General features: G+C 37.5%; 1 protein-coding gene across 3 annotated transcripts in view; it reads left to right on the top strand.

The window, feature by feature from the left end:
* PRKCZ (protein kinase C zeta) overlaps window positions 1–26,877 on the top strand; it is a 146,772-nt gene that overhangs the window by 4,792 nt on the left and 115,103 nt on the right. For 2 of the 3 annotated variants that reach the window (XR_010923481.1, XM_067567163.1), the window contains exons 3-5: window positions 4,084–4,205; window positions 11,978–12,067; window positions 13,815–13,865. Coding sequence is in view for 1 of the 3 variants with exons in the window: in XM_067567163.1 (XP_067423264.1) it covers window positions 4,084–4,205; window positions 11,978–12,067; window positions 13,815–13,865 (263 nt within the window). In the remaining 2 variants the exon portion in view is untranslated. Of the gene's footprint in view, window positions 1–4,083; window positions 4,206–11,977; window positions 12,068–13,814; window positions 13,866–22,819; window positions 23,080–26,877 lie in introns of those variants that run through there. The other variant, XM_067567164.1, reaches the window with a different exon arrangement.

Genomic DNA, 26,877 nt, shown 5'->3' with positions numbered 1-26,877 from the left:
ATAGCCTCTTTATGTAAGGACAGGGAAGCTGCAAAATTAATGAATGTTGTGATTGCGTCTCCATGGAGTCTCAGGAGCTATGGCATTTGTATTTCTTGGGCGTAACAGTTCCTAAGATAGCAGAAATGATGGCATAAGGAAACTGCAGTATAGAGCAAATTTGTGTAATTTCTTCATTTCTTGAAGCATTTTGTTGCTTGCTTAGTTTTTGTATAATCCTTTTGAAATGTTCTGCTTCAAATCCTACTGACTACATAATTACCTGACTCAGGTTAGCTGTGCCCTAGCCACCTTGATTCTAACCTTTGCAGTGTCTCATTCCAAGAATATAAGAAATGCTCTTAATACAAGTATGTGCCTAACATTGGACCCATATACCTCTTGATGGAGTATAGTTTCGTAAGTCTGACTGGGGAAAAGTGTTTATCTAGTGGGATTCTTAAGTAAAGTTTAGCAACAAGTAGGCTTAATTCAGCTATGCCCTGATCAGCTGATGTAGTTGTTGGCATTGAGATTTAATGTAGTAATCTTAAAAGAAGATATATAATTGACACTACTTACTTGGATAAATTCTGTACACAATTGCAATTCCATGAGAAATAGATGCTGCTTGGGTAGAAGTTTGCTTATCTGCACATCTCTGACTAGTACAAAGAATGGCAGCCCCCCTCCCACTTACAGTTTTAGTAATGTAAGGCTTGATCCTGCCATAGGATCTGCATCTAATACTGCCATTAACTTCAGTGGGAGTGCTGGCTATGTATCCTGTGGTAGTATTTTAGGCCAGATCCTGAAATGGATGTGTAGCATTGAGTACATTTCACACTCAGGAATTTCAGTATCAGAGGTTGGTTAATCTTCTAAGTCAGTGGTCCCCAAATTTTTGGGGTCGTGCTCCCCTCGACCTGGTCTGGTGTCCCCTCCCTCCTCTTCCCCCCAAACCATCTGGCGACCTGGGGCTGGGAGCTGGGCAAAGCCATGGTGAGGGGCTGGGAGCCGGGGCCCAAGCTGCGGCTGGGCCTGGGGTGGAGCTGCGGGGCCAGGGCTGCAAACAGGGCTGGGAGCTGCAGCCAGGCACGGCCCGGACTGCGGCCAGGAGTAGGGTCTGGGGCTTCAGCCCTGGGGTTGGACTGGAATGGAGATGGGGGCAGAGTAGGACTGGGTGGCGCTTCCTCTGTGAGGGATGGCCCACAGTTTAGGGACCTCTGTTCTAATTGAAAGCACAATGATGGAACACACTAAAAGGTGGATGGAGTCACTCGGCTTTCAACTACAAAACAACGTGGCTGCATAGGTGTATGCTTCTGTCCATCTCTCCTGCATCATCTTTAGTGAGCTCTAGTGTTTCTACACAGAGTAGAAACTACCTGTGGCTGAGTTGAATTTCATAGCATTATTGATTTCATAGTAAGGAATCTAGACATACAGATATGAAGGACCCTTCATGCAAGTCATATTAAAAACTGGTTGTAATATTTGGATAGAAAGTGTTCGTTACAGATAAATAACTGCTGCTATTACATACAGAGAGATCCTAAAAGGTTGTGACAATTCTGCAGGTTTTGTTTACTTACTACTGAAGTATGGGACACTTAAATTAGACTGACTTTTTTCTGGATCTGTAGCTTCTTATCACCTTTAAAATGTTACATTCTTAATCCCCTGCTATAATCCTCTCATCCCAAAGCATCTTTATGGACATGGGAAATAGTACAGCATTGCCATTTATTACTGTCCATGGATTGTCCCTCCATTAAGCCCCACTGGCTCACGTCTTCGCGCACAATGTTCTGCAATATATTCGATGGTTTCTCCAGGTCTTAATTTGTTGACAGTTACTTTTATCATCTGTTTTTCCCCAAATACAGAACAAATGTTTATTGAACACATTTGTTGAGCCTCTTCTTTCCATAACTTTTGCTTATCTAAGCTTTGTGATTTCTTTACAGCTTTGTGCAACAATTTTACTTCTGCTTTTCCAGCAATATTGGCTTGTTTTGCACTTGTCCTGAGATGTTCTTGGTTTGTTGCATATCTGGCTTTTCTTTGCATCTTCCAATAACTTCCTCTGCTGTATTTTGTTTCACTTGTCTGAATATTTCCCATTTGGTCTGCAGTGAGATTTCATGATCCTTACAAATTAATGGCCTGAAAGACCCTCCAGACTTCACTTTGTTTGACTCCCTCACATATCCTTTAACTTATCAAGATCAAATTTGGCTCCAGTTGCCCATCTTTTTCTTTAACTTTCTTTCCCATTAGTTGTTCATAACCACTGCAAAACTCAGAATTTCTATAGACTTCTAAAATCTCTGGCTTTTGGTTTGACCACTGGGTGAATTCCATGTAACCTGGTGCGTATCTTTGAGGAAATCGCATAGCGTCAATAATCAATTGTGCATCTCATAGCAGGTTCTTAACCTTTCCCATTCTTTGCTGTCCCCATGCCATGTGGTCCAACTCCATTTGTTTGCTTACCATATTCAGTACCAACTTGTGCATTTATAACAAATGGAAGAAAGTGGAAGTTGGTTACTTTTTATTTATTACTATCCACTTTCTGCAGTTCCTCAGAGAAGCCAAGTGGCACAAGGAGAAATTTGTGGCCAGCAGAGTTAAGGACAATAAAGAAAAGTTTTTAAAAATATATTAGGGAACAAGAAGAATCTTGACAATGGTACTGGTCTGTTACTAGTTAGAAATAGAATTATCAATAATTAAGAAAAGGTAGAAATGTTCAATAAATATTTCTATTCTATATTGGGTTGGGGGTGGGGGAGATTTTTAAGAAGGGTAAACAGGATGATGAGGGTAATTCTAGGCCTATCAGCCTGACATCAATCCCAGCAACATAATGCAGTGGCTGATACAGGACTCAATTAATAAAGAATTAAAGGAGGGTTATGTATTTAATGAAAACGAACATGGGTTTATGGAAAACAAATCTTGTCAAACTAACTAGATATCTGTTTTTTGTGAGATCAGAAAGGAATTAGAAACTTCAGTTTCAAGGAAAATACTCATAATATGCCAGAAAATATCTCAACCCCATATTCAGTGAAAAGCTAAAACTTAGTATCCCATTCTAATTGTCTGCCTTTGTCATCTTTCAACAATTCCATGTTTACTTCATGTTTACTTCAGACTTAGGAATTTAATTATCAACTATTCTGCTAAAAATTTTATAGTTCTTAGGTAAAGTGTGATGCAAATGTGATATTCAGTGCTGTAATCTTGAAATTAAAGTTTTATCTCACACACCTACCAGAAATAACTTGTACATGATTTTAACCAGTAGGTGGCAATATGATTTTTACTTCCTAAAATATGACTTATTTTTGTTAGTCCTTTCATAATCCTATTGGCTAACTGCTATATATAGTGGTTTGTTCATTTATTTCCATCTCGCTCCCTTTTCCCCATTTGTTTCTTTAGTCTTAAGTAAAGTTGCATGAGGTCTGAGATATTTTTATTTTAAAAAAAACTTGTTCAAATTTTCAGAATATTTTTAATTTATGAAGTACAGTACAGAACAATATGGAACTAAAACCTATTTTTTCAATGTATTTACATAATCAGAATCATCTCTTTAATAAAGTGGGGACTTCTGAGATGGTGCCAAGTCCTATATAAACTCAAACATGTTTTATTCTTTGATTTCATCTCCCTAAAGAAGAAATCCCTGTATCTAGTTTAGGGAGTTACAAAACCTGTGTACTAAAATGCACTTTTAAACATTGAAAGTTATGTCAAATGAACTGACATCCAGTAAAGCAGATATTGAAAAGACAGAATTATTGATGTAAAATATATTAAATTAATGTTGAGATGCAAATTAATCTATTCCCCCAGTGACAAAAAAGGGCCTAGTCCTTTCTCACAGGAATAATACTTGCTTGTTCAAATAGTCCCGTTGACTTCAATGGGATCACTTTAGTGAGTAAATGCTGCTTGTGTGAGTACAGCTTGGCAATATAAATTCCACAGATGCAAGAACTGGAGCAAGCAGTTTATGGCAGATGCCATATTTATGAATGAGGGACTATATTTTGTGATTTAAATCTGTGAATTCATCTCTTGCAGGGACATCCTAATAACAAATTTGGATGCATCAATGAATTATGGTGAACTATGTGATGAAGTGAGACAGATGTGTAGTTTACAACAGGAACAGCCAATTACCCTCAAGTGGATTGATGATGAAGGTATTATGGACACATGAGATATTCTTTTGTGAATCTTTACATATTTTCCATGTTGCATGGTATAACTCCATATTTTAGGCAGGGGCTTGATGAAATGTGTATAATTTAGGTTTCAGATAATCAAAGCATTTTTTATTGTAATTTATAGCTATCATGGAACATAACCCTATTTCACATAACAGGAAGGTTTCGATAAGAGTCTTAGATAATCAAGGTTGTGCTGTACTTCACTTTAATCCTTTTAAAATAAGTGTAATTATCTGAAGCGCTGTTAAACTAGTGTGATCAGGGAAATGTATGGTGGGCAGGAATGTGGCAAGGTGATTGCTTTCCTTACATGGATGCCCTATTTTTTTTTTTTTTTTTTTTTTAAATTCAGAAGAGTTGTAGTTGGAGAAAATGCAAATATAAGGGGACTAGAATTGTGCATCTGGTCTGATTTGTTGAGATCCATACCTGCCTTGATAGGGAGAGGAGTTACATTTCAGAAGGACCATGATTCAGAGGGTTTGAGCCCCCATCTTCCATGAGGAAGTCATGAAGTTACTAATTGCTATGGCTTAATTGGATAATGATTGTAGAGTGCATGCATTATTACTTTTTATTTAGAGAAAGAGTTCCTTGCCAGCAGAGCTCAAGGACTACCTACCCAAATCATGGGATTATATTTTTTTCTGCTTTTCTTTCTTACTAGCTTTTTTGATGTAAAAACATTATTTTTTATTTTGTGAACATGAGCCATTCTGATGGGAGTGTTTCCTTCGGAGGAGAATGTTGCAGGGGTAAAAAGTAGTGGCCTTTTGTCTACTACCATTGGAGAGTTTAATATAGTAGGTATTGTCAGGTGTGCCTGTAGTAGTCCAAGGCTCCACCCGAATCTTGCAGTGGGCTGGGATGAATTGTAAGCCTGTGGATAGCAACGGCTAAGTGGTCAGTTACCATGAGTGCTGCTGCTCAAGAGTTATGGCAGAGGGATAAGAAGTGTGGCTCCACTGGAACAAACTTATACGTTCATTCCCTTGCAGCAGAAAAGACTTTAATTTGGGTATTATGCTTAGAAGCAAATAAAATCAGTTCTCCAGGGATTAAAACCCCCCAGCAAGGTTACTTTGGTCCCAATCTTGCATTGAGAACCATGCAAGCAGGTTCCTGAATTTGTAGAGAGTCCCATTGAAATCCATTGGATGTGGAATCAAATCAAGCCTTTAATTTGTATGAGGAAAAACAGACCTTTGAGGAAGTCTCCTAAAGGACTTCAGAGAACACCAAAGTTTTGTCCTCGCTTGTGAACAAACTGATGTTCTCAATTCATGTACCATGTTGAAAAAGTAACTAGTAATTTGTAATGTATGTTAAGGATGTTTTTAAAAATGTTATTGGGCATTTGGAAAATCTACTCCTGTTTTATACTTCCTTTTCTTAGAAGAGGAGAGAAGCTGGGATAGAGTCCTTTTCTGTGAGGAAGCTTTTTGATCTTAGTCAAGCTTACAATGATCATACCTTTGGCTAAGAGCTGAAATACCACAAATGTATAACCGATTCTCTGGCGTTTGAATTCACCAAAATTGCAAATCATTTTGTCTAGCTCATTTTATCTAGGCAGTTAAGTAGGATTAACTGATTTTTTTTTTCTCTCTCCACTTCCCAGTGGCTGCACACCTTAAATCAGCATGAATGGATTTTAAACTTTTTTCCCCCTCTTTTTGTTGCTGCTGATGAAGCCATGCTATTTTGGTTTAAAATCAGTTCTAGAATATCTTAAGGAAAGAGATGAGACAGCTGAGGGAGGGACATAAGCTTGTAAAGTGCAGCTGCAGCCCATCCCTGAATGTCTGTGCTACAATTAAACAGCCTCTTAGGCCAAGCGTGAGTCATCTGACACAGGCCAGCCAGGTGTGTCTGATTGTAGTGTAGACATACCCCAAGAATGTAATTGGTGTGGACAATTACTTAAAGAATGGTTACTTACCCCACAGTAACAGTGGCTCTTTGAGATGTGTTGTCAACAGAGATTCCAAGTTCTGCTCTCCATCCGCATTACTTAGCATCCCAACACTTAGAATTCTTATTAGTGAAGGAACTGAGTGGTGGTTGAGGTTGCCTCGCCCCTTATGCCCTTTTCTGTGGTGGCCATGAGGATTGCGGGTATGACCACACACATCCTGCTATTCGAAAAGAACCCAGTCTCATGCGTAGGCTATCTGTGCACTAAGATTGGAATCTGTGTAGAGAACACATCCTGAAGAATCACAGTGACTGCAGAATAAGTAACTGTTCTGAGTTCAACATCTGTCACCCTGTCACTGAGAATCTTTTGGCAAGTCACTTAACCTCTGTCTCTCCATTTACCTTAGTCTAAAATAGGTCTAATTGTATTCCTGACCAAGTTTGTTTGTAAAGTACTTTTTTGAGAGCGAGAAGTGAAAGGCACTTCAGAACTGTAAAGCTTTATTATTCAATAGCAAGTAAAATTTCTTTTTAAATACAGTGCACATTTTAATAGCAGAATCACAAAGGTTGGTGAAAAGCTGTTCAAAATTCTTCTTTACAAAAATCTCTGGTATGCATGCAAAGTAGCATTTTTTTTCCAGAAGTGTAGAAGTCCTATTTGACTTTTGATACAATTTAGGCACATGATTCACTTAGATGCTGTAGAAAATTTTACTCTCAGTCCTGATTCAGCTTTGGAATGAGTGTGTCTGTTTGCTTTCAAGGTGATAATAAGGCTGTGTTATGGAAAAACTAAATGTTTTTGCCATTATGATTTTTTTTGTTTTGCACTGGACATATGACCAGAATAATAGCAGATATACGTATTTTCCTTTTTCTGTTGATTTAGTGGCAGTCACCTGACTATTTCATAAAATCTTTGGATGCAGCCTTGATTGTAGTATTGATTTAACATATCCCATTCATGGATTAGTGGATGGATTGACAATGGCTATCTTTAAAGGAACACTTCACTTAAAAGACACAATGCTATTAATGTGTAATGTCAGTGTGAATCATTATGATGATTAACTATGGTGTGAACAAGGTGCATATTTTATGTGAACTGAATATTTTCATCTTGACTGCTATTTTCAAGTGATGTTTTCAAGGTTGATAGAGCCAAAAGTGACCCCTTGCTGGTGACGGAGGGAAAATGTAGTAAGCTTTCTGTCTAGTAGTTAAGAAAAAAGTGCTAGTGTACAGTGCTTGAAAAAGTAAATAAGACATCTACTAGTTGAAAGTGTACACCACCTTCTAGCTAGAGATATGGGGACTGGGAATTCCCCCTTGAGCTCCGTGAGATCTGAGGATAGCTGCTAGGAAAGTGATGGTGCTTTCCCTAGATTTTTCTTGGGACTCCATCTTTTATATTTGCTGTTGGCTAATAGTTGCCTGACAGATTTAAAGCTCTTCTGGCACTCCTCCTCCTCAAGTTGCTGAAAGTGAGAAAAATTTTCTTCCTTTTTGTCCTGGAGACTATGGAGAGGGATGTTGGTGTGGTGTGGTCTGTTCCCTCCTCTCTCACCCCCCACAGCTGCAAGGTGGGGCGGTGAGCTACAACTTTAACTCATCTACAACCGCCTGGTTGCTGTGAGTAGGGGCAATCTAGAGATTCCTGCTATCCATTTTTGTTTTCTCATGTGAGTAACTTCAGTGTCTCCCTTCACTGCAGCTCACCACCTTCCCCAGCACCAGCAACGTAACATTACTATAATCCTTGACCGCTTCTCTGCCCATTGGGATCTGAATAGCTGCTATGTAACTGTGTAGTCTTGTTGACTTTCTCTGCTTGCCAAACCAATAAATTGTGGCAGGGCGATTAAAACTGCATGCAGCCTGAGGAAAACTTCACTATATTTGTTCACATTTTAAAGGTTATACTTGTAAGGCCTAGAAACTTTAAAAAAACAAAACCTTAATTTCTGCAGTAATCAGTGGCTCATCTTTCCACTTGCCAGGAAGAGTTCACATTGTGAACAAGTAGCTGAGTGGGATTTTCAAACTCTCTACAATGGAGAAGGACATCCTCAAGTCAAAATTGCCATTTAAAAATCTTAAGATTTAAGAAAGGATGTAGTGAGAATTTTTGGAATTGAACTGTTTTTCTTTCCATTCTAATCCTAAGGAACCTGCAGTGGGCTACATTCAGTTTCTTGTGCCCTCAATTTCACTTATGTAAATAAGAGAGAAACAGTTTAATCAGGAGGGTTGTGTGGAGAATAATGTAATCTACACCCAACCATTTGGACTTTTTAGTTACTAATAAAAAGGATTCTTTTAATCAGAGGAGGAAGTAACTCATGCATTGTCTTTTGGTGGACCCTAAGAAGGGATATACATGGTGACAATATTTATTTCTGTCTTGTATCTTCGGGTTTTTTTAGGTTTACTTGAGTTAAGAGCATGGGTTTCTACTATTTCAGGTGCTGTACTAATGAGCATATTCCTCTTTTAATCTTGAGTTGAATTTGTATCTGAATCTGTTTACAAACCTCATTTCCAATGTCTGTTTCTGTGTTGTAAACCCTTTCCTGTTAGTTTGACAGCCTGCTGTTTTGGCTGCTTCAGTCCTTACAGATTATATTAGCACAGATTACTTTTGTGCTCTGTGGTGTGTGGATTTACATTTTTGTTATATGTAACTTAAATGCCTCTGATTGTTTAAACAGATGCTCCTCTAAAGTAGCATTCTGTTTACCTTACGTTTGGTGACTTAACGGATAAAAAGCTTTGTCTCTAGTAAAACTACTTAAAGGGTTCAGTGTCAAATGGGGGATGTATTTAGTGGAGCACCACGGGCCATTTCTGGGTTTGGTAGTATTCAATATTCTCATTAATGACCAGGATAATAGAGTGAGGTGTACACTTATAAAATTTGCAGATGACACTAAGCTGGGGGGGGATTTCAAACATTTTGGAGGACAGGATTAGAATTCACAATGAACTTGACAAATTGGAGAATTGGTCTGAAATCAACTAGATAAAATTCAGTAAAGGAAAATGCAAAGTACTTCAGTTAGGAAGGAAAAAATCAAATGCCCAACTACAAAATGGGGAATAACTGGCTAGTTGGTGGTACTGCTGTAAAGGATCTGGGGTAGTAATGGCTCACAAATTGAATGTGAATCAGGAATGTGATGCCATTGCAAAAAAGGCAAATATCATTCTGGAGTGAATAAACAAGTGTAAGATATGGATGCAATTGTGCCACTCTTAGTGCAGGTGAGGTCTCAGCTGGAGTACTGTATCCAGTTCTGGGCACTAAACTTGAGGGCAGTTTTGGAGAAATTAGAAAGATTCAAGAACTATATGGGTAGGTAAGCTTAGGAATAGGTTTCCAAGGAAGGTTGTGGAATCCCCATCATTGGAGGTTTCTGAAAATAGGTTGGATGGTCTAAGTTCACTTGGTCCTGCCTCAGGCCTGGACTTGATGACTTCTTGTGGTCTGTTCCAGCCCTACATTTGTATAATTTTATGAAAACCCACCTAAGAGCCAAATACAGTGGTTTTTGTGGGGTTTGGGTGTGTCTGGTGGTCTTGACAAAAAACTTAAACTTCAAACTGAGTAAACTATTCACCCTAAAGTTCCACACACACCAGCTGCATGGATGCCTGACCTGCAATATAATTCTCCCTGTATTGCTTTCTGTGTGGCAGGATGCTATTATTGTAGTACTTACGTTAATGGCAAGAGTCATGATCACCTAATTCTGGTGTTACAGTTCTGCTTTAGTCTACCTACAAATATTTTCATGTGCAGCCTGGAAAGGCCTTGTTACACAATTTAAGTCTTTAAAAATTCCCTTGTGCTTTGGTGTAAACTCCAGGCACTCTGAAAGTCTTTCAACTCAGTCTCCTAAGGTTTTTGGGGACATTTTAAATAGTGGACTTATACTGATATATTTTAATAAGGTGTTTGTACATATCTCATTAAATTACTAACTCTTGGGCAAAAGTGCATCCATATGGTTGATCCTAGCCTCATTGCTTGCAATTTTTAACCTAGACTAGAAAACACACTAAGGAATAATCCCTAGCTTTGCAGTGGGATGAACTACATGATGTGATACCAGTCAGATGAACAACACCCTGTGGTTCTCTGAAGTCTTATCAGGACTTTGGCTAATATCTGGTTCTAAGAGTTCAGAACCATGGAGCACAATATTGTTTAAAAGTAGTCTATGAAGATTGGTTAAAGTATTCCCAAAATCTTAAGATAACTACCAGTTGTTTTAATGTGCAGGTATGATTTCATCCTCAATTGTTCTAATTAGGTATTTTGTGTGATCTTAAAAATTCTTTAAAGAAGAGAGAGTAGTATTTTTTGTCAAATTGTTGTCCACTAACTTACCCTGATTGAGGCACATTTCCTCCCCAACTGTTATCTATTACTTCTCTATTTGTTAAACTAAGTGTAAGGATGTTCATGCCTTGAAATATTTTTGGGGTACTAATACATAGTGTAATGAATCCTTGAGCACTTGCAAGATGTCTCAATTTAGAGCTAAGTATTTATTTCATGGGTACTTGTGCAAATATGGGCTGAGTGAGACTTGTCTAGTACTTGGACCCATTCTTCCATATTCTGTAACTCCTGTAATTTTTTCCTAAATAGTTTGGTAGAGAAGGTCATAGAGAGCTTTAAATGGCTTCTTGACTTTGCCTTTTAAAGCTCTTCATAACAGCCCTGTCCTGTCTGCCTGATCTAGTAACTTATCCTAAAGTTGATTCTCGCTTTTACTTAATGAAGGCTGGGAATGCTGACAATCTATCACACAACTTCTCCCTTAAACTTTATGCACAGGAAAAACTCCCTCACAGAAGCTGAACAATCACTACCTTAATCTGTAAATTGTTCCTTAAGACTCGCTTCTGCTATTATGCCTGCAACATCCATCCTGCTGATCATGGTCAAGCAGGTGTGACTTTTTTTCCCTTTTTCTATTCCCTATCTCTAATCCTAATTTAAAAAGTAAATGCAAAAACCCACACAATATGGTCATTAACAATTCTGCCAGTTCTTAACCATATTCACGTATATGTATCCTAATCCTCTATGCTTTGTGTTTAAATTGTAAGCACTTTGGGTAATGATTACCTCTCAATGCTTGTTCAGTGTCTAGTCTAGCACAAGGGGTACCCAATCCTGGCCTTTGAATGCTAACATAATATTTACTACAGTATACCCTTGCTATAATAATAATAAAGAACCTTCGGATATAATGAACCCAGTCCCTGAATCCAACTTCCAGCCCCATGGCTGCAGCCTGGGCTGGAGGAGCTGTCAGCCCTCCCCAACCCCTTACCCTGCGATGGCTCTCTCTTGTTATAATGAACCTTTGGCTATAACAAACAAATGGCTTGGATCCTGAGTGGTTCGTTATAGTGAGGGTGTACTATAGTAGTAATAATATTGTTTCATAATCAACAGGAGCTTTTCAACAATAAATTGCTCTTTCAGCAAATGAGTGAATTACTTGTCTATGCTGAGCTTGGCCTTCTCTGGGTACAAGTTAGTCATTTTACTTAACTTGTTTGTGTCGATGTACCAATCTAAGAGAACTATCTGGTAACGCCTATATGGTTTTTTTTCTTTTTAATCCTTTCGGTTTGGTTGAAAATTTAAAAAGAGAAAAATTTTGTATTTTGTTTGGTCTTAATAAAATTATCAGGATAAGATGATAACTTTGCTTGAATTTTCCTAATTAACCACTTAAATCCTAAACTTACTATACCATAGTCATAAATTTGCTTGCATATTTCTTTGTTCCCCTTTTTAGGTGATCCGTGTACTATCTCATCTCAGATGGAACTGGAAGAAGCCTTCCGTTTGTATTGTCAACATAGAGATCAAGGGCTCATTATTCATGGCAAGTACTTTGCAATTTTTGTCTTAATTTCTTGTGAGGAATAAAGCAGTTCAGGAGCCCTGTCCAGTATAAATACATGTTGAGCTTCAACACTGTATGGAACATGGAAATGTGTTCATTTAAATGTTCTTTGGACTGATTTCTTCCAAGCTACTCTTGCAGTCATCTTATGTTCTGAATCATGTTGGCTGGTATCCTTTGTAATCTAATTACTGTAACTACAAATGTGATTCCTGCTCTCTTATAAAAAGACACTGTTTTGGAATCCTGCTAAACCTATGATGAACTGACTACTGATGGAGGGGAAAGATTAAAAGAGCAATGAAGGTGATGGCTGCTTAATAATTAACTATGCCACAGTCTGTTCTTTCTGAATTCAGTGAATGTGAAACTGAAAATAACTTCCTTTTAACCAACTCGGCAGTTAAAGAAAACATTAAAAATGAAATGCTGTCACTGATATTAAAAATTAACCAATTAAGTCATTACCTTTTCAAATCTAAATTTTAAAAAACGTATAGCCATTCGTTTGAGAGAAACAAGTCTGGGCTGATATAACTTGTCAGTTTTTGAACTTAGAGGGATTTAACTCATTTTATTTCTGAATTTGCTTCTTAGCCCTCCAGACCTGCAATGAGATCTGCACAGATGTTTTCCTATCCCCTAAGGAACCCCATGAAGCAAGAGGGACTGTGTACAAGTGCAGGAGTCTGCCTGTGTGGATCTGATTGTAGGCTTAGGAGTCTGCTTGAGTAGTAGGCTTCATGGTACCTTTTTTTTAAGGTGTATTTGGGCAAGTTGGTTTGTTTCTTAATTAGGAGGTTGGCATTGCTGATATTTTTTTTGTTTGTTTGTTTGTTTTTTGTCTTCATAACTCCCCCATCAAAAATTTGTTTAGAAGCTTGCCGGAGAGAAAGATACTAGTAGAGAGGGCTCAATTCATTCATATTTAAAATATATTGCTTTGTTTTTATCTTCAACTATTTATCTAGGCAAAATTACCATTTGCTATTAAGTCTCTATTTCAAATTGTGTTTTTAATAAAATACTTTTTTCTTAATTATAGAAGCTTTTGACAACTTGAATTTTTCAAGCAGATCTGGATAATGCAACAAATGATTATACTAACTAATTTTCATTGGTACATTCTTAATGTAAACCATATTCGTTTTTCTATTTTCAATTTTTTTTCATGAGTCGCATGTCTACTATACTACCTTCCTCCTCTTTTGGGCTTTCTAAATATGTATCCCATGGTCTTCATTTTCCTTAAAAGCAATGGTGAAAGCATTGGACTGCGTGCTGGAAAATCTGGGTTATGTTTCTAGCTCTCTTACAGGCTTCCTGTTCAACCTTGGACACACCACTTCAGTTTGCTGTCTCTCTGTTCAAACTGTAAAACAGGGATAATAATATTTCATCACTACATAAGGATGTTGAATGGATTAATTGATATTTATGTATTGCTTTACTATCTGTGAATCAAAGGTGCTGTACAGGGGTCTGACCAAAGTCCATTGAAGTCAATGGGAGACTTTCCACTGACTTCAGTGGGCTTTAGGTCAGGCCCTAAGTTTACAGTGGTGCTGCTACAGTAATTGATTGTGATCTTGGCATAATAAGCAGCTGATTTAACCAGTTGTTTCTCAGAGCAGAATTTAAAAAGTAACAACTTCCAGAATTTTTTTTTTTTTTTTTTGGGTGGAATAATTTATTGCTTCAGTAGTAAATGTCTGTTTTGTTTTAGTTTTTCCCAGCATTCCAGAGAGACCAGGCATGCCATGTCCAGGAGAAGACAGTGAGTACTAGAATGTCTTTTGGCTTTGATCTTCATCTTTATTGTGGGTGTTTTTTGTCTTTTTAAATTTGCGTGTAAGAAACTTTTGCTTACTTGAAGTAGCTTATGATGTCTAGTTAATAATACGTTTATCTTTTCCTGTGTAAGTACTGTTTGGAATATAAAAAAGATGAAGATAACATTAAAATGCCACCAGATTCTAACTAGAGTTAATACTGGTTTTCAGTAACTGATAAGGTTGTATTTATTGAGTTTTAAACAAGTGGTTTAACATTCAGATAGACTGATATACTGGTACAGTTGGCACTCCTTTTTCCAGTCAAACTTCATATCTTAAAATCCAAGGGAAATTACAACTGAATGGTAATTACAGGTCAAAGTTTCAGTCTTATCTATAAATGCAACTTTGATAGCATAGATTGATTTTGAATAGATTATTTTTCAGAAGTATTTTATGGATGTCTGTACTGATAAATACCAAATGTGCTAGCCTGTATGAAGCACAGATACAGGTAGCAAGCAGAGATATTTTCAATTAAATATTTACAGGATATTTGTAGTCTTTCAAATCTTTATCTAAGGTGCTGCAGTTATTTACTTTAAATAGAGGGACATAATGCAATATCTCAGGTACCACTGCAAATTAACTATTGGCAAAAGTTGACTCTACTGGCCACCATTGTAGATAATTAATACATTAAAGATGAATATTCCTCAACACTTATTTTGTAAAAGCAAATTGACAGAGTAAGTCAAGTAATAAAAACTTTTGGGAAAATAAAATATTTTGACTCATTTGCTTCAGTTTTGTAATATAAAGCAACACTGTGATTCATTCAAAAAAGCAGAATTTGTTTTATCATTGGAGTGCAGTGCATAAATGTGGTAATTATATGCAGTTGGCAAAAAGTAAGATAATGTGGACAATTCTCTTTTCTCATATATAAATAACGGGATTTTAAAAATGGGCCCGTTTTTGAGGATCGTTTTAATGTAGCCTAACTTTCCGTTGCACTGTAGGAAGTGGAGTAAGGTAAAGTAGATAACAAAATAGCAGTATTTGATTTAGATTTCTTAGTTAAATCTTGAGCTGCAGTGGATGAAAGATGTACTTGTACCAAGCTCATTATTTGGACGGGTGTTGCCTTTAGTAGCTCTGGCTCCGTCTGAATTACAAAAAGAAGGTTCTATCGATCAGAATAAGAAACTATGAGTAAGTGTGCAATACTGAAAAATCTCTCCCTTCTAAAAGTTTAATTATACTACATAGGACATGTTATGTACACTTCTGGTAGTATTAAAAAAATTGCTTTTAGACACTTTCTTTAGGTTTCAGAAAACCTAGATTATTTAGAATGTAAAAAACAAAAAACCAGATTTCTAGATGGTCTTTAGAGTCCCTTTTCAAAATGAAGTGGAATGGTCTGTGAGAAGAATTCTGTCTAGATAGTTATAAGGCACTCATCACCATTATATTGAAGTCATCATACCTATTATATTTTTCTTAGTTATGAGGGGGTTTTTTTCCTCCATTGTCTCTATGGAGATTTAATTCTTGTTTGGTTTCTCTCTCGTTTCACTGTATCATATAATGCACTTTGCTGACGTGCAAGAAAATGAGGCCTGGCTTTGATACGGGCCTCTGAAGGTTAAACTTGAAGTGCTGGATGTGGGTTCATATTAAACAGTATGTTGAAATTCCATAGGCTTTTTAATTTTAATGTCAATATCTATTTTAGATTTGCAAGTTGTTGGCAATATATAGGTGATGTGACTAGGACTTTTCTTAGATGTAAACATCATCTGATCACTCCAGATAGTGTGCTCATGGCCCAGGATATATTCTTGCTGCAAGTTGTATCATTTAAACACTATTTATTCTGACATTTGAATTAGCAGTTGTTCTTTCCTAAATTGAACCTGGTGCTCATGAAAGGTGTTAGGTTTACATATGCAACTGGAAACTTAAACTGGTTATCTATAGAACAGACACAGTGTGGGCAATGACCATGAAAGCTTTTGTGCATTGCCTTGCTACTTTGGTTTAACCCTATTTTAGTAGTGATCACTTACGTGTGCAGATAGTTCAGTATCCATGTCCATGCAGTCCTTTGGTCTCTGAGACTGCATGCAAAAGGGCCAGTGATAGATATTTTTTTTTAGTGATTAGACAACTGTTTAATAACTGGCACTCTACCATTACCAACTAGGGCAGAATTTTGCATCAGAGATTTAGATAAGTGTTGCTATCTTCCATTATCAGTCCACTGACTACTCATCCTTCACTGAAGCAGTTATCTCTAAATGAGCAGCCAATGGTTGATTTTTATTGTTTGGTTTACTATAAAATTATTGGTAAAACAAGCAAAGTCAGACATGTCTACACATTCAGTCCTGGGTCTTTCACCACCATGTTTTTCAGTCTTACGTAGGATCAAAATTGAAAGGTATTAAGAATGTGATTAGGGAACTAATGGATGTCCCTTGTATTTGCATATTGCAATAAAAGAACTCTAATAAAGAGCCAGCTGAAATTATAGAATTGTGCAGAGATTAGTACTGCACTTCACCTGAAAAAGAGTCAAGTTCAGTGTGAACAGAAGGACACTGATTTTCAGCAGTCAGTTCTAGCATAAAAATTAAACACTACTAATTCCAATAGTTTGGTTAGATGCTCTAGTGAAGAAACTGAGGAACAGGAATATAATTGAGTTATAAAGCTAATTGTGGCCAGATCCAGTCCACTGAAAGCAGTGGAAAGACTTCCATTGGTTTAAATAGGTTTTGGAACAGATCCCAAAATAGGTAAATCTCAGTTGACATATGTGAAGGGCTCTTCAAGCGATATAGAATTTTTTTTCATGAAGTTGTTTTTTAGTAATCTTGCAAAATACTCACCCAAAGCCTCAGTACAGAAAAGCCAAGGGCAGCATGCACTAAGGACTGGGTTTTAGGAATTTTGAAGCCGATTCCCAGCTCTGCTACTGGACTGATCTGTGACCTTGAGCGAATCACTTCACCACTTTCTGCTTCAGATCCCCTCATCAGTAAAAAGAGAATACCACTCTCTCCCAGTTGTACTGACAATCAGCTAGCCCTCAAACCAATATTCAGTGTAGATTAATTCAAAGTTAGGTATTTCTGAAATGTTTTCCTTTTTCATAGCCCACTCGTTTGTGAGCTATCAGGTGCTCTGAAAATAAAGTACCTACATTAGTACAGCTCATCAACTGGAGCCTACTGAACTTATTTGAGTTTTGATAGTTCCAGAAGATCAGCAAATTTTCAAATTCAGCATGAAGGTTATTTGTGATATATAGATGTTGAGCCACAGTTAAGAAGAAATCCCATGTTGTACCAAACCATATTATTACTAATCTCAAATAAGATTTTGCCCCTAAAGTATGATAACACAAAATAAGCTGTTATCTTAACTAACCTGGGGAAGAGACAGTTACCTAAAGAAGAAAACAGCAGGGGAGAATTTTAAACAAACGTAAAGTATGATTCTGATCTGAAAAGTCACTACCTAAAAATTAGAGACATGAGGTGGGTGAGGTAATATCTTTTATTGGACCAACTTCTGTTGGTGAGAGAGAGAAGTTTTCGAGTCACACAGCGTTCTTCTAGTATCTGTGGAAATGGAAAGAAAAACACTGATAGGTTCGGTTTGGGATATGGGGGGTTAGTGAGACAGTGATGATTCTGGGGTTTTGCTTAATCAATAAACCCTTTATTTTACAATAAACAATCCTATCCTTATAATAAAACAGTTCTATTTCTATAATAAACAGTTTCACAGCAAGCAGTTGCACAGCAAACAGTGATAGCAAAGGGCAGGAGAACTCCGTGCGCAAAAGGACAAAATGCGCCACCCAAGACTTTAGCGTTTTGTGATCTCTCCTGGATCAACGCATGGCTGCCAGCATGTGACACTAGGGTGCCCAGTTTTGGAGTTCCCCAAAGAAGTTACAAGACAAACACAACGGAAAACAGTTAATCCATACTCACAAACATTATATACAGGTATACCATGCTGGCCAAATTCAGTTGCCATTTGCTTTAGATACTACAGACGGGAGAGAGCCGCTGTGAGTGATCAGTTCACAGCGAAGCGGGCTGGGGAAGGTGCGTCAGCCTGCCAAGCCGACACGACCAGGAGACATGCAGGATGCCAGGTAGATTCAATTCCTCTCTGCCTTCTGCCACCTGGGTTTGAACTTTTATAGTTTCCCCTGGTCAGCAGAGGCTAAGCCCCATTGCTTGTTATTTGCTGCATGACCTTCTAAGGTCATGGCTTGGCGTTTAGCCAACCAGGTGCTCATGATTTCCTAGGCAGGTATGGACCAGCTAACCAGGTGATTACAGTTTTCCCGGGCAGTTGCTGACCATGCACCAGCAGGTGAGGTTGTTTCATCCCCTTATTTGGAGACAGGTGCGTGCAGTTCGTGCTGCTGAGTCAACCCTCCCCAGGCTGCCTCTTTATCTGCTGGGGGGGGGGCAGTACATGTGGCGCTGCAGACGCCACTATGTGATTTTTGTCTCCACGATATCCTGGGACTGACATGGTTACAACCACACTGCAAAATGGCACATTTTCTCAAATAGATCTGTTCCTTGTGTCTGTTCAGTCATTTTATTTTCTATCTGCTTTTTTACTGCAGATCCAATTCAGATAGAAGAGCTAGATTCTATTCTTACTGGCACATTATCAACAAATTTACATAATCAAAATTCAGTTCATCTTTATTGTGTGAACCCGAAAGAACCCACCTTGATTTTTCAGATTCTAGGTGAATGGTATGTTCACAAAGCAGCAGTGAAGTGGGATCACCAGCTCACATAGATGTACACATGCTAGCTTCACCCAAGCTAGCACGCTGAAAATAAGTGTGGCTAGAATTGCATAGGTCTCTGGCTAGCCGCCCAAGTATGTATGCAGGGGGTCAAGGTGCCTAGCCTGAAGTGCCACCTGTGCTGTCGTGTCCACACTGTTTTTGGCACACAGGCTAGAGTGCATGTGTCTTCCTGAGCTAGGAATGAGTACTTCCAGCAGCTGTGTAGACAAGGCTGGCAGGTGGGGGTGGGGGAGAAAACACAATTTTACTTGTAAACTGAGCAAATTTGATCTAGAAACACTGAAACAGTAAATAGGGATCATCATAATTCCATTTTTACATAGTTACTTTTCAAAGTAGAATTGCCTACTACTATGATTTTTTTCCTTTGATTTTTTTTTTAAAGTTAATTTTGACATGACATAAGCTTAAATCCTAGATTATTGTGACTGAGAAGAGGTAAGCTGAAGTGATTACTCTTGTAAATAGAGTTGTGAATAAATTTAGGCTCAAATCTTCTGCAGCCCAATCCCTGGCCTAAATAGCCAGGTGGGGCACTGAGCTGATGCGAGAGAGAAGAATTCTTCCAACCTCGAAAGGCTGCTGACCTTCACATGGGCTGGAGCAGTCTCCACTCTATCGTATATTTAGTACCTCCTGGCCTGCTCATGCCTTGTTTCTTCTTCTGCATGTAACTGCACATCACTTACCCTGGCAAGGAATCCATTAGATCAGTGGTTCCCGATCTTTTTGGTTCGAGGGCCACAGATCTCAGTTTTACAACCCTGAAGGGCCGCCAGACTCCACCAGCAAACTCCCCCCTCCCCTCCAGTGCAGCCAGACGGCAGGAATTCTCCTCACTGATATCCTGTCCCCTAGCAGCAGCAGGGAAACGGCACACGTCGTGTAGCCCTGTGCACTTCATCTGGATCCCTAGGCAGTGGCTCCCTTCTGCAGCCAAGGGGATGAGAAATCAATGCTCCATTCCCCCTGGCTCCAGCAGAGACCCCAGTGCCTAGGGACCCGGTTGGAGAGCTTTGCTGTGCTCCCTGCTAGATCCAGGGGGAGGGGAGCACTGATCTCCCGGCCCACTGGCTGCAGCAAGGAGCCTGCACCAATCTTGTAGCCCTGCAGCAACGCACTCTGCCTGGATCCTTTGGCAGCCGCTCCCTTCTGCAGCCAGTGGGAGCGAAGTGACAGGTCATTTTTGGCCCAAGGGCCATGGGATGGGAACCACTGCATTAGATAGATCATGAGGAGGAGGGTTACACTTGGCCCTTGAGTGCTTGTTAAAGGCGACTGAAGTCTTCTGTCCACAGAACAAGTGACAGCATGGCTCTGGTAGTTGAAGCTTCCTCCTACAAACTAACCCTGTCTTGGAGGCATGACCTCTAGAGGTAAGAAGAAGATTCCCTTTTCATGTCTATTCAGTCCTTGACTTTCTTGTGGACTTTTGAGAGTGTCAGCTGGTTAATGTTTTTTGTGATGTGGATTGCCTTTTTCTTCTAAGAATTTGACTTGACATCATAAACTCACTGTGTTAGCCAACAGATGGTAACTTTTCATCATTGTTATCTGGGCTTGTCTCAAACTAGTGACATCTCTTGAGTCACCTAATCCCTCCCAAATGTAATTTGAGGTTTTGTATTTTTAGGGATTCTTCTACGTTTCAGTAGTACTGAGTTAATATTTTAATAAAAACTGTAAAAAGAATATTGGTTTAATCTGATAATTCTGGAACACCTTTAGGGAGAAAGTGGAAGTGAACAAAGTATGTGCAAATATTAAGTGACATGTTAGAAATGTTCCAATTTAATATAATCGCAATTAAAATAACTTGGATATTTTAGGACATTGAATATTTCAGGATCAATTCATAGATGTCCTGACTGTACCACTCCATATTAGAAACTATATTAATCTATAGAGATTCATAATTCAGTTGACCTTTTTCCTGGTAGATATGAAGAGTGCTCAGTTTTGTGCTGTTTTACTAATCTTGTTGAATTACACGTTGATCGTTTGAAAAGCCTGTTGAGTAGGATGTGCTTGGTAAGGGATTTGTTTGCAATCAGATTTCTAAAGATGTAATGAATCAATTTTGTACACATTGTCTCTTACAGTTATGGGACCTACATGGAAACCTGATATTGTGAGCTGGTTTTGACTATCTAGATTGTTAGTGTTGATATGTTAGATTGTATCAACACTAATTTAGCATAAATGGATGTGTTTAGCTTCTTAGCTGCTTGTAAACAGCTAGAATCCTCATTATACAATTATACCAGAAGTGCTATTAATATTGGTGATTTTGATTATTTAAAATCACTTACATGAAAGTGGGTTACTCTGAACAGTATTTTAAGTTTTTTACATCATCTTAAAATATACTTTGGATTTTGTTTTGTTTGCCTGCTAGCTTTTTTGCATGCAAAATGTGACATGGGAAATGTTTGTAGTAGAAAGTTACAAGATTTAAAACTATTCTAATTAATAAAACCAACATTTTGAAACATTTATCTTACTTGCATCTTTATGGTATTCTTGTATTAAATCATTTTTAAAAAAGTGGTTTTTACAGCATACCATGTTTAAATTGAACTGTATAAGAGTTTTTAGCTTTGTCTTTCAAATTATTTGCATGGACAAGTGAAAAATTAATTCTCCACTAAATCAAAATAGACTGCCACTTATATTAGCAATCTGTCATTGTCAACTGTGTTTTACAATTTGTACAAAACTATGGACACTTTTTGGAATGGAGTATATGAAGAACAACTGAATTTTCAAATCCGTCTAATTTTTAGTGCTTTGGTCTATATTGTTCATATTAGGTCATGAAGTACCTATTTATAGTGTTCTGTGATGCGCTGAAGTGGACTTCATATTCTGTGATTTTTGTTTAAAATTTTTTTTCTGTCTCCAACTACCTCTACAGATTGCAGAAAATATTTTTTATTTTGAGTGATTTATATTCATGTTATGCTGTATAGTATGTTGAAATACAATAGTGTGATTGGAGTCTGCCTAGAACTCATGGAAAAAATGGTATGTGCTAAAGGTTGTCCCAGTGAGCAAAACTTTAGTTTATTGTAATCCATTATTAAAATAAAGAATATGACTTAAAAACCCAGTTCTGTTTGCATCTTTCTTCATACTGCAATTTAAATATAGTGTTTATGGCAAAAGTTATTTAATTCTATTTTACCCTGTATTTGAAGAACAAAGAGTTTTTTTGGGGAAAAAAAACTTCTTAATCAAAGATTTCTCTAGTGCTTGTTTGAGAGGCCATCTTTTTCCAGGCAGCATCATTCTAATGTAAAATAGGTTGCACACAGTTTTCTAGCTCCTGAACTTATAATGATCCACCTACACTCTCTTTTGGAATTTTCCTTCAGACCTGGCTTCTTCATGTACAGCTGCTATAGTTACCACAGTAACTTTCACCTTCAGCAGGACAATTATTCCATTTCACATAAATCAGAATGGTAGTGCTGCTACAAGGGTGAGGTGGTAGGATTTCTGAAATAGCTTGTATCTTTTCCCAGAGAAGCCTCCCTTTCCCTAGGTGATGCCAGCATTTGTTGACCCTGGAGCCTCAGATATTGATTTCCTTATAAAAATGGAAGATTTTTTTTTTTTTGATGAAGTAACATGCCAGAGCAGTATACATTATACCAGTCTTCAAAATTTTAAATATTTTAACTTTTTTTGGGTAGGTCATCTGTTCTTTCAGATTTGAAGTTAAACATTGTTATAAAGTTTTGTTTTTGCTGCAAGCTACAGACTTGCTGCTGTCTTGATGCAAAATGTGAGATGTAAGTGGCAATCTTATCACTTCACATGACAGTGATCCCATTTTTGTCTACACTGAGTCAATTTTTTGGTGCTGTTTTCATTTTTGTTACTCCTTTTTTATGTAACACAAGTATCTTTTAGCTGTCACTGTTTTCTTATTCATTTGTATCTTTCCAAGAGCTCTTTGTCAGAGTTGTGAGATGTATTGCAGAAGTGTGTGTGTGTGTGTGTGTGTGTGTGTGTGTGTGTGTGTGTGTGTGACATCAGCTCCTTGACGTCCATGCCATGTTTTAGTTTGTGCCTCAGCTGCTAGCTACAGCCTCCCAAGGGAGCCAGTACCACCCGTGCCTAGATACATGAGGCAGAGATGTGAAAGGGAGAGAGAACAGGATAACCAGTCTTCCATTAAATATTTGCTCTTAATGTTCAAGCTGATCCTGCCTATTGTCCTGGTGTCTAGTGGTATTCAAACAGCAGCATCAGTGGAAAAAAGGGAAAGGGAAAATGTTTCATTTCATATCTACTGCATTGTAAACCATAAAGAATTACATGCTGAGGAAGCAAAAGAATAAAACCCAGTGAGTAATGCATTCTTTTTTATGGATTTTCTGTACCTTCATTGCTATTGCTGTTATGAATTGAAGCCATTGGTGCAGTATGTGTGGGCATGTGGTGCAGTAGATAATAGAAGTCAGCGTTTTGGTTATCATGTAGTTGCTTTTTCTACAGTCCTCCTTTGCAACCATAGATAGTTACAAATACAGATACTGCTGGTGCCTGTGTGTGTGTGTGTGTGTGTGTGTGTGTGTGTGTGTAGGGAGGTGGCTGAAAGAGCTCTGAGAAATGTTGACAAAATTGGAGTGAAAAGACTTGTATTTTTGGCGTAATAGATTTTAGGAGAACAGAAGACAGAGGAGTATGCAGAGTGAGTGATGCTGCTGAAAATAAGGGAGATTAATGAAGGAAATGTATCCAAAAAAACCTGACGGTATGTGTTTAGGGCCTGTTTGTTATAAGATTGCTAATTTAAAGATTTATATCTTCAGAACATCATTTTCAAAGGTCTTTTTTCATTTTGCAGTTTAGTGAATTGCTTTAGCTAGATTATTAAATGTTGAAATATTTTGTTTTGAATTAGAGCATTCTGTGTCGGTAACGTTACTGGAAGAAATGTGCTGGTACACTTTTTTTGTTCCTTCTGCATTGCATATTATGTTTAATGATGATGTATCTTGACGTTGGATAGTTAATACTAATGATTAATGATTTCACTTGCCATTGTTTTTTTCCTCAATAGAGCAATGAAAGGGATGACTCACTTTAATCAAAGCTTTTAATATTAAATAGCATTTTATACAATAATATGTTTACATTTATGGCATTACCAGGGTAGCACATTGTGTTTATTTGATATTGATAGTGGTCTTTGCTGAATTTCCTTTTTTTTTCTTTAAATTACTAGATTGTCATGAATGTTTATGATATTCTTTGTTTATCTGCTCAATTTCTTAGTGTTAGCTATTGATTTAGTTATTCCTTTTCCATATTCTCTCTTGAAAATTATGTCCTAGGCCTGAATGAAGTATTATTATTCTAATTAGGATCTTCTCTTGTGAATTTATTTTAGATCTGAACATATAATTTTGCTGTGTGTTCCGCCTAGTGCAACAACATAGCTGTAAAGGGCTTGTTGCGACAGTTGTGTGGCCTGTAAATATTATGCTTGCTCACAAGGACAGGTTTTTCCTTTCATTTGTTACTGTATTGGCAGCAATGATTAGGTTATTCAGAGCACGAGAACCAATCCCATCCCCCAATGAAGAAAGGAACTATTGCGACCATAGAGACAACTCTGAAGACGCAGCTTGGATTGCACTGGGTAATTCAGCTGTTTTGAAGCTAATCCTTTTTTTGTTTAAGTTCTTTATTGGCTGAACTGGCAGAAGAGGACAACTAAATTGTTTTTTCTTGTAAAAATATATATTTGCTTAGGATTTGAAAAGAGCTGTGTCATGGATTCTCAGGAAAGTCTGTGAAATCTCTGCCTCCATCCTCCTAATGTGTACCACGTGCTTTTTATTGTATACTGTTTATGTAGATTATAAGAAATTTAAATATAGATTGCTGGAGGGGTGGTAAATCTTAAGAACAAGAACTGTAGTTTAAGTCCATTATTTATTTGATTAGAATTATTTAATTCCGAAATTGTTTTGTGATATTTATTAAACCTGAAATACCCAATGAGGAAATAAAAGAAAGGCGTTAAGGTTTTTAATGACTATGTAGATGTGAGATTTCAAAGCTTATTTATTTTGATTTTTTGCTCTTCAGTTTATATACATTTATAAAAAACAAATGTATGTAAATAAGGGAAGCTTCAATGAAGCTAGTTTAAAGGCTCAATGTGTGACTTGGCATCTCTCTCTCTTCTAACTTAAGATATAAACAATAGCTACATAGGGAAGCACCACTTGGCATTAAAAACCTTCCCCTCCTAAGTCTCTATCAATTCAATTTCCCTGTCATCACTTGTCCTTCCAAAACCACTCCCTCCATAAAGGTATATAGTTGCCTCTTAAATCTAGATGGTCATTTTGGTTGGAAGAAGTTATTGACAAAGTTGATCAGTGATGTGTATTTGTTGATTGTTGGGGCCAATGAGTCACACACTTGCAAATCTTAGACCTCTTAGAGCCTTTTTTTGTTTGCAAAGAGATTTGTATAATCAGCCCTCCAAATGACAATTTCAAGGTTAGTTGTTAAGATATCTTGTTTTAAGGTCTTTTTAAAAATCAGCCGTTCCATTGCATGTTTTGGATCTTGATAACTTTTTGTATTAAGCCACAGGCCTAGAAATAAGATGAATAGGGTCTTCCAAGCACAAAGGCTAATGTTACATTGCTCTCTGTGCATGTGTGCATCTTCGGGTAAAAGAAATTTGGGATTCTAGGCCTGGCTAGTTGGAAATAGAGAACATTGCAGAAGTGAAGCTGTAGATTGAGAGTTTGCTGCAAATGACTGCCCATTAAAGAACTTGCTGCCAACTGAGACTTGTGCAGCATTTAATCCTGAAGGAAACTAATTGTAGGTGTGTTAAAGCAGTGAGCGATTCAGAAGTATGGAGGTGGTATTCTAAAATAATTAACTCTATTTGTGTTCACTTTAGATGCAAATGTACATATTTAACAGATTAGACATGTTTATTTTAGTCTAGGATTTAACTAACCAAGGGAAAGGTAGTTATTGGAAGGAAGGAGAATTGAAATACTAAAACTTGTTTTTGACCAAATTCAAATAAAAATTTTTTTTGTTCAAGTCTTTCAGATTCCAACACGAATAGTTTTGGATCCATGAAAGTTTGTGGTTGAATTATTAGCTGGGGATAAAGAGGCTTTAATGATAGTACTACAAGAGTTCAATATAACCTTCCTTTATCTATGTGTGTACAATGCTGAGCTCATAGTCAGCACTAAATAAATATAATATTAAATGGTGAAATGTTCCTAAACCAATTTTCCCCAAGTGTGGGTCATGCCCCTTCACTAACTGGGATTGGGGCAGGCACAGGCAAATCTCTGTTCTCCTCCAGATTCTCAGCTTTCATTTAAAAAAAAATCTCTAGCCATTGTGGTTGAGAAGAAAATCTTCAAAATGTGAAGCAAGTGTAACTGAGGCAGAGATGTCCGCTTGGGTTTAAAGAGAGCCTGAAATAATAGCTCTGAGAGGTGTGAACTTCCCCATTCATTTCAACTCAGGTGCCAGTGAAGAGACTTGAAATGACAATACTTTTAATTAATTCACTGTTCTTTCTTAAATGCTTTAGTGGAGAGGGAGGGTCTCATGAATCTCTATGTAATGTTTCCAAAAGTGTATGTGGAGAGTGGATAGGGAGCACAGAATATATACAAATTAAGAGGTCTAGGTTGCTAGCACCATATAGTAAGGTTGCAGGGGTAGTGCAAGTTGTTTTGTTTTTGTGAATTTGGGAGGCTGAGGGAAGTATAGGAAATGTTGTCTTAAATTATAATTGTAATTTAGATCTATTTTGAATCTTCAGATTAGGTCATTCAAAATTTTGATCAATATCGGGGGGAGGGAATCATGCTAATTTCTATACCTTCTGTTCCACAAGGTGGGTAAAAGGAAAGGTATGCAAGATTTCATGATAAGGTAGGCTGTAAGCAAGTCTGAGAAACCATTAGAAACACTTCTTGACAAATTACTTTCTTAGGCCAGGATTTGATACTCCTCCAATATCCTAAAAACTTAACTAAGTGGGTGGAGGTATTACATAGGTTCTAATAACAAATTTATCATCACATCAACCTTTTAGTCCAAAACTCTCCTGTGGATATGATAAATAAGCTTGTAAAATA

The sequence above is a fragment of the Emydura macquarii genome, unplaced genomic scaffold (genome assembly GCF_026122565.2).
Source record: "Emydura macquarii macquarii isolate MOO-44397 ecotype Brisbane River unplaced genomic scaffold, CSIRO-AGI_Emac_v2 contig_2768, whole genome shotgun sequence".
Taxonomy (NCBI): Eukaryota; Metazoa; Chordata; order Testudines; family Chelidae; genus Emydura; species Emydura macquarii.
Note: the sequence above shows the minus strand (reverse complement) of the source record. Positions and strands in the feature narration are given on the sequence as shown.